The following is a 13,962-nucleotide window of genomic DNA, read 5'->3' on the forward strand; positions in this document are numbered from 1 at the left end:
CCACGATGACTGATCACATCAACAAGTACGACTATGTCCGCTTCTCTGTTGCTGACATACATGGACGATCAAGAGGAAGAGTTGTGCCCGCACGACACGTGAAGAGCTGCTTGGAGACAGGTGTCACACTTTATGCAGGTAACACAAACTTGTTCGAGACTATTTAATCGTGTGAATTCATATTTGTATGTATGTGCATTGTATATACAGTAAGAAAATATTCACGCAATAAAATCCAATTCCTTCACACTTTGCTGATAAAGCAAAAAACATTTTTTCGAGTTCATATCCTGAGGACAGTAGGGGTTTGCCCAAATATTGTGGTCGTATCGGAAATACTCAAATGAATCCCTTGAAATAGGTCAAGACACTAGTTTCGGGTATGCAATCACAGCGGTAATACCCAAAGGCTCTCAAAAACGTGATTGGAGTTTGGGAATATTTTCCTCTCAGATCAAATGTCCTATAAAGAAATGGCTATAAAGTCATAAGATTGACGGTACGGATTTGTTTTTTGTGATTTTGTCGAGTGCACATTTTTAAGGGCTTTCTATATGTCTCAAACCAGGCCTCAATGTATTATGGTCGGAAGTTAAGTTTGAACCCGGTTTGCATAGGATATTATTTACTAAGATTGATTAAAGGTTTTAGAGGGTCGATGTAGGCACTGACTGAAGACCAATGATAGAGTCGCGAATATATATCACGAGAAGAATGAACTGGATTGTGAAGTCAGAATACATATTGCTTAAATTCACCTACAAAGTGGTTCCTTTGAATCAGATAAGATGCATCGTGACGCACAGTCGTAACAAGGACGAGCTTCGCATGCCTTTCTGTCAACTGCATGTCTGCTGACTTTGTCAGTCCTGAACATATGCCTTTCTTTTGCACATTCATGCCGCTGTCGCCAAATTCAAGCCACATAACCGCTGAGAATATGCTTATGGATGAGTAATATTTTTGCTTCTGCATGTACGTTCAGATATGTGGTTAATATGTACATGTATATTGAATCTTTAGTTGTAACAGGTTGTACCTACAGTTGTTTAGTAAGGCGTAGAGAATGGGCATAGTTGTGATTCAGAGAATTTAGAAAATCATTACTTTTCCAACAAACTGATAATAAATTATTGCCAACAAGACAGGAATAGACAAATTGATGGTGTTAACGAGGTGTCACCAAGCGACCATGTAAATAGACAAATGAGTTTGCTGTGAATAATCAAGTCTGGGCAAGGCAGGCCAGTGGCTGATAGCATGAGCAATATCCACAATCAGCTAAGTTCACATTGTGGCCACCTAATCCTCGTTAGTCAGCTCTTTTTTCCGGGAATCGTTGCTGTCACTTGAAACAGTGTATCGGAACCACACCAGCAACGGCTATTTTCATGTTTTCACATGGTGACCGACAGTTTGGCCTTCAAAGCAGTATTCCAGAATTGCCAGCTATAATAACTTATGTTACTCCCTTCTTCCACATTGGCTACTTCGGCTTCATAAAAAGTGCGTGCGGTGTCCAATGTCACACAGTGTCATGGCACAGTTTATCCGTTTCGATTGCAAGAGGGTGACTGCTTAATAAGGAAGATGATATTTTAAAAAGTCTTACCGTTTTTAAATCACATAAATGGGAGAAAAAAAATCAGCATTGATTGTCCGGTTCTTACTGATTCCTTTGCATATTTTTCAGGTTTCTTGTCCTTTGGACTCCATAATGACTTCACCCTTCCATCAGACAAGTTCAATGATGGCAGAATGCCTAAGGCCTATACACTACCTGATCTCAGTACCTTATATAATGTACCTTGGTGTGGTAATGACGACATCAAGGTGGCTGAGGTTATCTGTGAGAGCTACTGGTTAAAGGATGGATCGACACAACTTGCGTGTCCTCGATATGTTGCAAGACGACAGTTAGAAATATTGGCCAATTATGGATTTAGCCTCTTTTCTGGATATGAAGTTGAATTTACACTGAAACGGGCTGGCGGACGGTATCCCCTTGAACCAGATTACATGCGGCAAAGATTAATAAGCAAACATGGGGATTTTCTGTTTTACCTTGAAAAACACATGCACCAAGCAGGTGTCGACATAGGCTCTTTCCATTCAGAGTGGCAAAAAGGATTGTTTGAGCTGGTACTCCAACCGTCGTATGGCATCAAAAGTGCTGATTCGTGCATTACCTTAAAGAACGGAATTCTAGAAATAGGGGATAAGAAAGATTATTCGGTTAGTTTCAACTCCATGCAAGAATGTGGCGGAGTAGGAATGCATTTTAACCATTCTCTTTGGTCCTTATCTGGTGGCGTCAATGTGTTCCACGATCCTAACAGTGACCATGGTCTCAGCACTTTAGGAAGACACTGGCTGGCCGGTCTCATGAAACATGCAAAGTCTCTGACTGCATTTTATTGCCCGACCAGCAACTGTTACGATCGTTTGCACAAGCCCAATCTTCCTGGACTCATCTACTGGAGTACTGATAAACGCTCTGCTTGCGTTAAAGTCAAGTCTATGGATGCTGGGACCTATATTGAAAATCGCATTCCCAGTGGGATGAGCAACCCCTACATCACTCTGGCGGCAACCATAGCTGCAGGTCTTGATGGGATTGTGAATAAGCTGGAATGTCCTGCTGTAGACGAATTCTCAACACAATGTTGTCTTCCCCACACTCTGTCAGATGCTATTGAGGAACTTAGGGTAGATACAGATATGATCCACAGTTTGGGGGAGGAATTTATTGAATGGTTTGTAAGCACTGCGAATAAGGATATGGATGTTGATAAGATATGCAATGATATCTCAAACTACCCCATTTGAAAGGTGCACGGGTTGCCCAGTGGTCTAAGTCGCCGCAATTCACCTTGCAGAGTTGCGTCCCTTGGGCACGCCAGCAACCTATGACCATGAGTTCGAATCCGGTTTGCACTGATAAAGTTTCTAGATTTTTCAGCACGGTACCCGTGTTCGTGGGTTTCACCAAAGTGGAAAGCGTCTAAGACCTGCATCAATTCTGGCTGTCCCCCAGAAGCTAAATACTGTTCTAATCGGCATTAAACTCAACTCACTCACGCATTTCCCATAGGAAAGATACACGTCATAAAGCTCGTGTAACAAGTTTCAGTGTACGAATAGAAAGAAGGGGACTGCCGACATATATTTAGAATATTATTGTATCAGATCCGTGTTGTCAAGCGTTACGGGTGGATAACTACACTCATGGATATCACAGGCCACAGGTCATCCCTTATACAAGAATAATGAGCGGGAAGGGTAAGGTATTCTGGGGTGGGTTTGGGGGATGTCTGCTATTATTTTTATTAAGACATTGAGCCTAAATATTTATTTATAACATTATCCTACAACACTGTATTTTTCATTGTTGAATGGGGCGGTCGGGTAGCCTAGAGGTTAAAGCGTTCGCTCGTCACGCCGAAGACACGATTTCATTACCCGGCATGAGTACAATCCGTGAAGCCCATTTCTGGTGTCCCCCGCCGTGATATTGCTGAAATATTGCTAAAAGCGACGTAAAACCATACTCACTTACTTTTTTTAAACAGAATCAATCAAAGATGATGCATATATGTTGGCAATGCTGTTACCATGCTATTCATTTAATCAAGTTCAGTTTCAATATAAGAATGTATGTCTCCATGTTCAAAATAAAAATCAACAGTGGTGTCAAAAGTATCAGATGACTCAATGGGTCCCTATTCGTAGAGGATTGTAATATTATATGTCGTGGCAACAATATGCTTGAGACTGTCGAAAGACAATTACAGCTGCGTCTTAATAACAATCGGAAATGGTCACTTGAAAATGGCTTTACGTTTTCAAAAGCCCAAATTGTATGAATTTTCTGTCAAAGATATATAGCAAAAGAAAAACTGCATTTAGATTGCACTCCTATTAATTTTGTAGAAAATTCTTGGGATCTGTTTGACGTATTCTCCCCATTGTAAATGTATAAGATTGGTTGGTTGGTTTGATGTCTAACGCCACACTCAGCAATATGCCAGTTATATGACGGCGGTCTGTAATTAATCGAGTCTGGACCAGACAATCCAGTGATTGACATCATGAGCATCGATCCACGCAATTGGGATACGATGACATGCATCAACAAAGTCAGTGAGTCTGACCACCCGATCCTGTTAATCGCCTCTTACGACAAGCATAGTCGCCTTTTACGGCAGGCACGGGTTGCTGAAGACCTATTCTACCCCGGATCTTCTCGGGCATAAGACTAAATGACAACTCTGCCTTGTTGAATGTCTTCTCAGAGGATCAGACAACACTCAGGCACTTATACAGATCTCTGATCAGATCTTAATTTGATCATGGTTCCATTGTTTGTGAGTGAGTCACATCGGCAGTATTTCAGCCATATCGTGACTTGAACAAGTTATGCATCTATGGTAATAACAATGTCATCGAAGGACAGAATAATAATAACAGTTTTTACTTTAAAACTACGTTTAGAACATTTACAAATTAAACTATAACATAATTTTACAATACAAAAATGACCTATAGTTCACAATTACAAAAAAACAAAGCGAGGCCACAATGCTAAGGATTTTGGAACATTTGCTGCCTACACTATTTCGATCCCCACAACCGCTAACCGCTCAGTTTATTATCATCTACTACCAATTTATAAATAACATATTTTCAACCCTGTGGTGGAAAGATCAATACAGTCGCACGCTTAAATGAGATTTTCACATCACAGGGGATACAGAATAGAGGATCCTCGACTTTCAACAAATATTCATGTGTGTAACGTGAATGGCCCATACGATACGATACATATTAAATCTGGACTGACAACCCAAGTAGGTGTAACCGGCAATCGGTTTAATTTCATATAGTTATTTATTTATACCTACATGTACTTGGGTGTCCCTCTTCTTTTAGATTAGATCTGTAGTGTAACATTTAATCACAGGTTTATTATCACTGTATGGTATCGGAAGTGGTGTCACAGATTCATGAGTGCTGCTTTGCTGCAGCATCAGCCTTCGTGTTGCCAACGATTCCAACATGGCTCGTTAACAAACAAAAGACGATGCTGTATTGGCCAGTAGCAAGATTATTATGTAATTCAACGATGTCAAGTAAAATTGTATGCTGACACGAATTATTATACCCGGCATGAAGTGTGGCTGGTGATATATGAACGGGGTTTGTCCGTCCGATTCTCAATGAGACATATGTTCTCAAAAACTATAAATTTAAGATAGAAAAATGAAATTTTACACACTGTTACTGGTCAGGATCTGAAATGAAATTTGTGAAAATTGTCTTAAATTCATTTTTTACAGAGTAAGGGCTCTTCCTCTGTGCTTTTCAACTAAGTGCATACTCCATGAAATGGGGTTTTCTCAGATACTACTGAAGTTACAAATGATGGATGAAAGTTTGCATGCTTTTCTGAGAGGAACTTGTCTAGATTGAGTTCGAAGATTGGTGCCTTACATTACACTATTGTATACTGTACTGCCAATGTAATGGCTGTGCATTAAGTTGTATTGATTTATAAACCTTGTGAATTTTGTAATACATTTGTTGATTGTAAACCACTTGTTGGTTGTTTGTTGGTTTTACACTAAATTCTTTTACGTATTATATATTTCTGGGGGTTTACATATTGTTTCAATTTGGAAATCGACGCGTGAAAACATAGAGCGGTGATCAGTCGTAATTCGTCCTGCGCTCGACGTATAAATGCACATATATAAATGACACGTGACGGAAGTTTGAAATGCCTGACAAGAATCAGTCATCCATGATGTCTAATACATAAATGATACGTGATGTGAATGTGAGCTCACCGTCTGCGATCAGTACACCACGATGACTGATCACATCAACAAGTACGACTATGTCCGCTTCTCTGTTGCTGACATACATGGACGATCAAGAGGAAGAGTTGTGCCCGCACGACACGTGAAGAGTTGCTTAGAAACAGGTGTCACACTTTATGCAGGTAACACAAGAATCCTTGGAAATACACATATTTGATGCTCAACATTTGATCATTTGAGTTGATGTTTGTGATATATAGGCATGGTAAACTTTGTAAAACATCACAGTTTGTAAAAACTATTAGCGTCATAAAACCAAACTTATTCAACCAATTAACTTTTAACTAAAGGTAATTCATATAAATAATGCAATAAACAATGTAATTTGTGAAGACTGATAGGTGCAGTAGGTTTTAGTGGGTTGAAGTAGGCACGTGAATTAAGCCCATGGGTAGGGGCAATATCACGAGAAATATGAGCTTTATTCTCATTTTTGTAGTCACAGTCCAGCGGAAAGAGTCGAACAATTGCATCTTTCCAAAAGATTCGGGCGAGACATGATGTACCGGAAAGCGTTGTCATAACAGAGACAGCTATCCATGTAAATCTAGACCATAGATGTTTGCATAGATGGTTAACGCTATACTCAGCAATATTCAAGCTATAAAACGCCCAGGTCTGTTTGATATGCATATGGATGAGTACAATTGCTTTCACATACACGTATAAATGAGTGTTTAATATGCACATGCATATTGAATCTTTAGAAGTAGCAGGCTGTTGTTAAATATGTTTAGTAAGTCATGACTGGCTGTTGAAGGAGAGAAACTGTTTCGGGAAAAACAGAAAATCATCAAAATCCCTCAATGAAAATGAGCCGTGAAGATCCGGGGTAGAATAAATCTTCAGCGACCCAAGCTTGCCGTAAAAGGCGACTCTGCTTGTCGTAAGAGGCGACTAACAGGATCGGGTGGTCAGGCTCGCTGACTTGGTTGATGCATGTCATCGTATCCCAATTGCGTTGATCGATGCTCATGATGTCAATCACTGGATTGTCTGGTCCAGACTCGATCATTAACGGACCGCCGTCATATAGCTGGAATAGCGGCGTTAAACAACAAACAAACAAACAAACAAACAAACAAAACATTGGCAGCAAGAGGAGCTGAATATTCAAGATGGTTATTGTCCCACTTGGAGTTAAATGTTAACCTGTCGAAAGCTATGTAATTGTTTTTCGTAAAGGCGCATGTGTTTAACAATGTGGGAAACAGGATTATCATAATGAAATTGTTGAAGTTTTATCAGTTAATAATTGTCTTGGACCAATGATGACTCCATTTTTAACAAGCGCAAAGTCACATTTGGCGTTCAATGGCATTAGGTTACGAATAAATGTTTTAAAACTGGTTTGGACATATGGAAAAATCTCACTCGGAATATATTTCAAAATATTCTAATCAAAATTAAACCCATCCTTCTTTATGGATGAGAAATATGGGGACATCAAAGATTAAGTATAGTAGAACGAGTCCAATATCTAGCATGTAAGTATATTCTTGGTACACGAATAAATACTCCCAATGTAATGGCTTTCGGGGAATGTGGACTGTACACAGCGCGGTGAAATGCAATGAGTACAGACTAAAACTACTTCATATTCACCTCAAATCAGTTATTGCAATGTTAGACCTATTCTGTTTAGTTCAGGTTTTGGCTCTGCTTGGGTTTACGAAGATGTATAGTTACTTTTCTTGACCTTTTTCAAACCGGATTGAAAGATATGTACAGCCAAGAATGGGCTAATATATTATGATCAGTACTAGATATAAATAGTATGGACTTTTTAAGATAAGAATAGAAGCAGAGACATATTTAACGGAATCGACCTTGTGAACATTTGCTACCGGTTTTGCCCGTACAAGGCTTAATATTGATACCGGGAGACACCACAAAATTAAAAAAATCTGAAGGATATGTACATATTGTAATCTAAACAATATCGAAGATCAGTATCATATCACCTTTATATATTCATCCTTAAAACATATTCGAAAGCAAAACATACAAAATAAATATGCGATTCGACCATCAGTGCAACAATTTCATCGCCTAATGATTGCCTCAAACTATCAAGACTTAAAATCTGTTATGTTTTATTTCACATATGAGGAGAAAGTACAGAAAGTGTGAATTTGTAGAATGATGCTGTACTGTATTGTATGCACTTCATGTATTGGGCCTATTTCCTTTCGTACAATAAACATTTGAATTTGACTTCCTGGTTTTGAAAGCTGCACTTAGAATATATATAGTTTTGTTAACGTTTAGGTCCATGGCTCCGAAAATACTTTATTTTCACAAGTTAGTTCACTGAAAGTAAATATTACTATGTGGGTATTACAACTGGTGGGTAGGTCATAGGTTTAGGCTGCATTATTTAATAGTTATATATTATTCGGGGTTAATTCAGATCTGGTGATAGGTTCCCACAAGTGTACAAGGTGAGGTGAGGTGAAATGGGGTTTAACGTCGCGTCCAAGATTATTGCACTTATATAGCGACGTGCATGTACGTGTGTGTGTTTTTGTGGCTGCTTGTACTAGTCCGGACTGATGCCGATTTATAGTGCTAGCTCACTGAGATACCATGCCGCAGTTTAACATGAATACCCTACTCAGACACAGTATACTGACTCCGAGCTGACCAGTCCTGTTTTAGCCCCTTAATGCCGAGCGCCAGACAGGGTAACAACAAGTACCATCTTTTAAAGTCTTTTGGTATGACGCGGCCGGGGATTGAACCCCGGACCCTTCAGTTCTCCGGGCGGACTCTCTACCACTAGACCACGGAGACGGCCACACACAAGTGTACAAAGAACGAAGACCCTTCCCGCTGTCCTCCATTCAAAGGAGGATGATCCATATCTCGGACATATGACACTCGTGAAAGAAGCGCCGGTTTTACCAACAAGCAGCTCTTTGTTGCTTGGGCAGTGAGGCATACGTCATATATTTAATTACATGTTTGTTGAAATAGTGTTGTTGTGTCGACCACACACATATGATTCACTTACAAGTAAAGAGGTGACAAGGGTAAGAGACTCTCACGTTACTGGTAATATCAATTTAATCAAATATGTCTGATATTAATATTATAAGCAAGTACGACCACGTCCGTTTCACTGTGGCTGACTTACACGGAAGATCTAGGGGAAGAGTTGTGCCAGCACGACATGCTGAGAGATACATTAAGACCAGTGTCAAGATGTTTGCAGGTCACACAAAATTGTTTTCTGACATGTTCGATCTGATAATGATATTCATTTATATTATACATTTATATATCCCCCTATTCCCGACCAGTGGATCCTTATACATCCAGCTCACATATCGAATATCCATTCCCTGCTGGGTGAACATGGGCACGTTTGAACTGTCACTCGCCCAGGGTGACACCACACGTTTTGACACTTGTGTTTCGTGGGTGTTAACGTATTCGTGTTTCCATCATCTGGTTGTCTACCAACGGATAAGTGATGTATTTTAGGTGCGCAGGGTGAACGTTTGTGACAATACCGTAAAGAACTATAAACAGTGTCGGTCCAAAGGTTGAATAACAATCTGGTCAATATCAGGATACGCCCAATCTGCCACAGGCAAGTGAAGATAGTGTGGCAGAACTAATAAAATACTCGACTGCAGTATTTTGTAAGAAAAAAACATACTCACAAACACGCGGACACCAAACTGGCAAAATGTATTAAAAAAGCCGACCCCAATTTCAGTCGGATCTTTACGACACTTACATGTATAACCTCAGGAATCACAAATCTAAGTACACATTTAGACATTATTGATTGATCTGTCAACTGATTGAAAAGGTAACATGAACAAGTATATCATGTATATTTGTCTTTTTGTAGTTTCATATTAATAGATATTTTGGACTGAAACGTGTACAACAATACTAATGCCAAATGATATGAAAAAGATAAGATTGGTATGATCAAATACATTGTTTGATACAGATGTGTCATGGAGCAATGTGATAATAACATTGAAACATCATGAAGAAAAGCGCAGTCAACATGTAACGAAGCCAGAGAAATGCTTTGCATCATAATGTACGTGACATTGACATGGATGTTAGCACGATTCTGCCTGATTGACTGGATCAGTTAATAAATGTGAGCCAGCACCTCTGTTAAAGCCATAGCAGAGAAAAATATCAAATTTACAGTGAATAAATGCCATGCAGATTTACACTGAATGATCTAGTGAGTGAGTGAGTATGGTTTTACGCCGCAATATTCCAGCAATATCACGGCGGGGGACAGCAGAAATGGGCTTCACACATTTCACCCATGTCGGGAATCGAACATGGGTCTTCGGCGAGACAAGCGAACGCTTTAACCACTAGGCTACCCGACCGCCCTGGTGGATCTAAGTGCTCAGTTGCTGGTCGTGTTGGTGCTGGTGTCTTCATTTTGTAATGAAACAAGAGAAAGTTCTGTACGTTTAGCTGATCACTTGTCAGTATTTTCTGCTGAGCATGAAGCAATCATTGAAGCATTGCGTTGGACTCATTTTTAGGCCTGTGTCAGTGGTCATTTTTTGTGATTCTGTCTGTGCTTTACAAACATTTCAGTCAGATTCTACCTCAGCGAGGCAGGGCTTAATCAAAATTTCCACGTTGAATTTCCATGGACAGCCTTTCATGTTGGACTGCATGGAAAAAACAAGGCTGATAAATTGCTGTAAGATGCATTAGACATTGATGAGTCAGAGAAAAAAGACATAATATTAACTTCTTCTGCAGCTTTAGGCACCGTTAGTAACATCCATGCCAAAACAAAATCATCCTGAAAAGGACGCCGTCTCTATCTCACCAGGGCCTGTTATTGATAAAATTACAAATATCTTGAAATAATCAGAGAGAAGAGGTTCTCTTCACCAGACTTCGACTCGGGCATTGTGGTCTTGGTTCATATCTCAACATTCTTAATAAAGACATTTCTGCAAATTGTACAGTTTATAATCATCTTGACAATGTGGATGATTTTTTATTATGTAAATCAACGTAAGGTAAACAATTATCAATATCAACCTCTCATTGGCTGGAATATTATGTTCTAGAACTCTCGTTCGCCATGAAGCTCAGAATGTAATTCTTGCTTATATCAAATCGTGTGGCAGTTTCTCCACTTTATAACATTTCTTGGAATTCAGTAAAGGTTTTTTATGGGCAAGGTGTAAATGAACCTAGTTGCCCGAACACCTACACAACTTTCAAAGATCAATCACTCCATCAATCGACAAGCAGAAGATTGATGGAAACAAAAAGGGCCCAGGTCTAGAGAAATTGAAATTGTGGTTTTATTGTTATCGTCTGAACATGATCAAAACCTCATTGGTATTGTCGATATAAACATGCGTCCCCAACAAAGCAATCCTTGTCATAAGCGAAGATATATTTCATCGCAGTTTGGTGAGGTTTACAACCAGGATCGTTTACTTGTGCACTGGTTTTCCTGGTTCAGATTCGATTGTATACAGACCGCTGACTACTGCGCTATGAAGGCATTTAATAATAATTAACGTGTTCTGATCGCGATATAACTGCAATATTGCCGATGTGATGTATTATGTCAACCTACTCATTCCTTGATCCGGGTTGGAATAGGTCTTCAGCAACCCATGCTTGCTGTAACAGGCGACTATGCTTGTCATAAGAGGCGAACGGGTGGTCAGGCTCCCTGACTTGGTTGATGCATGTCATCGCATCCCGATTGCGTAGATCGATGTACATGATATAAATCATTGCTCAGTGATGCGTTAAACATCAAACAACAACAACATGCTTACTGTGAGACCAAGTTTTAAGTACAAATCTGTGATGCTCAGGTGTTTATAGTCTTTATAGTTATTATTAACATATAACTTGTTCTAGTTATGCAATGGCTGAGACATTGCTTATGTGACTTGAAGTTTTAACTCACTGTGAGACCATCATATTTCCACTTCCAGTTGTGATATACAACATGAAGCAGTCATCAACACTCCTCGTGAAACGCAGGATCATGAAACATATATATCAGGACATGATCGTTCAGACGAGTTTAGTTTAAGGCCGCTGGTCTAAGTATTTCTGTAATATGTTCTTCTCACGGAACAAAAGCCGCCAAAACATTCTTTGACCACTAATTGGCTTGCATGTGTTGTCTTTTGTTTTAAAATGTGTAAGCGTCTGTGACTTGCCTTACTTTGGAAATTCCTTCCATCATGAAAATCATTTTACAAACAGCTGTATCTGATAAATGCTCCTTGCAGAGTTGCGTCCCTTAATCGTGACTGAATCGTGTGATAAATCTTGGTTAAATGCATTTTAGATTCCCCAGCATTCGGTTTCCACAACGTACTCGTTTTAATAATTACAGGGCCCGTGAAGATCTGGGGTAGAATAGGTCTTCAGCAACCCATGTTTGCCGTAAAAGGCATGTCATCGGTCCCAATTGCGTGGATCGATGCTCATGATAGCAATCACTGGATTTTCTGGTCCAGACTCGATTATTTACAGACCGCCGTCATTTAGCTGGACTATTGCTGAGTGCGGCGTAAAACAACAAACCAAGCAACCAACCAATCATAATTACAGACAGAGTAGACAGAAATCAGTTTTGACTAAATTGTGGTTTCAACTAATTTCATTGCATATGTTTCAGGTTCATTGTCGATTGCACTCAACGGTGAAATAGTCGGTCCATCAGAGAAGCTCAAAGATGACAGAGTGCCCAAAGCGTATGCACTGCCTGATTTCAGTACCTTGTATAATGTATCTTGGTGTGGTAATGACGACATCAAGGTGGCTGAGGTTATCTGTGAGAGCTACTGGTTAATGAGCAGATCGGTGCAACTTGCATGTCCTCGATATGTTGCACGACAACAATTAGAAAAATTGACCAATCATGGATTTAGCCTCTTTTCTGGATACGAGGTTGAATTTACACTGGCACAAGCTGGCATACCGTATCCTCTTGAACCAGATTACATGCGTCACAGATTAGTCAGCAAACATGACGGTTTTCTATTTTACCTTGAAAAACACATGCACCAAGCAGGTGTCGACATAGGCTCTTTCCATTCTGAGGGGGATGCAGGATTGTTTGAGATGGTACTCCAACCATCGTATGGCATCAAAAGTGCTGATTCGTGCATTACCTTTAAGAACGGAATTCTAGAAATAGGGGATAAGAAAGATTATTCGGTTAGTTTCAACTCCATGCAAGAATCTGGCGGAGTAGGAATGCATTTTAACCATTCTCTTTGGTCCTTATCCGGGGGCGTCAATGTGTTCCACGATCCTGACAGTGACCATGGTCTCAGCACTTTAGGAAGATACTGGCTGGCCGGTCTCATGAAACATGCGAAGGCTCTGAGTGCTTTCTTCTGCCCGACCAGCAACTGTTACGATCGTTTGCACAAGCCCAATCTTCCTGGACTCATCTACTGGAGTACTGATAAACGTTCTGCTTGCGTTAAAGTCAAGTCTGTGGATGCTGGGACCTATGTTGAAAATCGCATTCCCAGTGGGATGAGCAACCCTTACATCACTCTGGCGGCCACAATAGCTGCAGGGTTAGATGGGATTGTGAAGAAGTTGGAGTGCCCTCCTCTGGATAAAAGTGTCCTGACCAATGCTCTTCCTCATACTCTTTCAGAGGCTTTAAGTGAACTTCAAGCAGACACGGATATGATACACAGTTTGGGAGAAGACTTCATTCATTGGTTTGTATGCACCATGAAGACGGACATTGAGGCTTCTTGCAGAGTTGCGTCCCTTAATCGTGACTGACTCCTGTAATCAGGTCCTGAATTCCAGATTCCATCTGATTATGATCCTTGGCTTGTTTGTAACTGAAATACTGTTCAAAGCGGCGTGTTAAAATTACGTTATGTTTATTCTTATATGTCTTCATTACCAATAATGCCAATCAGAAACTGATAACGTAAATTAGGATTATTAAATTTGAATACAGGATGTCTGTTTCTGATTGACAATTGAACGAAATACATAATGATGAGTTGTTTGCTGTGTAGTACTACACTTAGCGACATTCCAGCTATACGATCGCGATCTG

At 39.9% G+C, this 13,962-nt stretch overlaps 1 protein-coding gene across 1 annotated transcript; it reads left to right on the forward strand.

Moving 5' to 3' along the window:
• Positions 1-5: 5 nt before the first annotated feature.
• On the forward strand, positions 6-13,676 carry LOC124122135 (lengsin-like). The gene is made up of 3 exons (XM_046485253.2): positions 6-138; positions 1,694-1,849; positions 12,547-13,676. The coding sequence occupies exons 1-3, from the start codon at positions 6-8 to the stop codon at positions 13,674-13,676; spliced, it is 1,419 nt and encodes a 472-aa protein (XP_046341209.2).
• The last annotated feature ends 286 nt before the right edge of the window (positions 13,677-13,962 follow it).

The sequence above is a fragment of the Haliotis rufescens genome, unplaced genomic scaffold, assembly GCF_023055435.1.
Source record: "Haliotis rufescens isolate VD_foot unplaced genomic scaffold, xgHalRufe1.0.p SCAF_11, whole genome shotgun sequence".
Classification (NCBI taxonomy): Eukaryota; Metazoa; Mollusca; class Gastropoda; order Lepetellida; family Haliotidae; genus Haliotis; species Haliotis rufescens.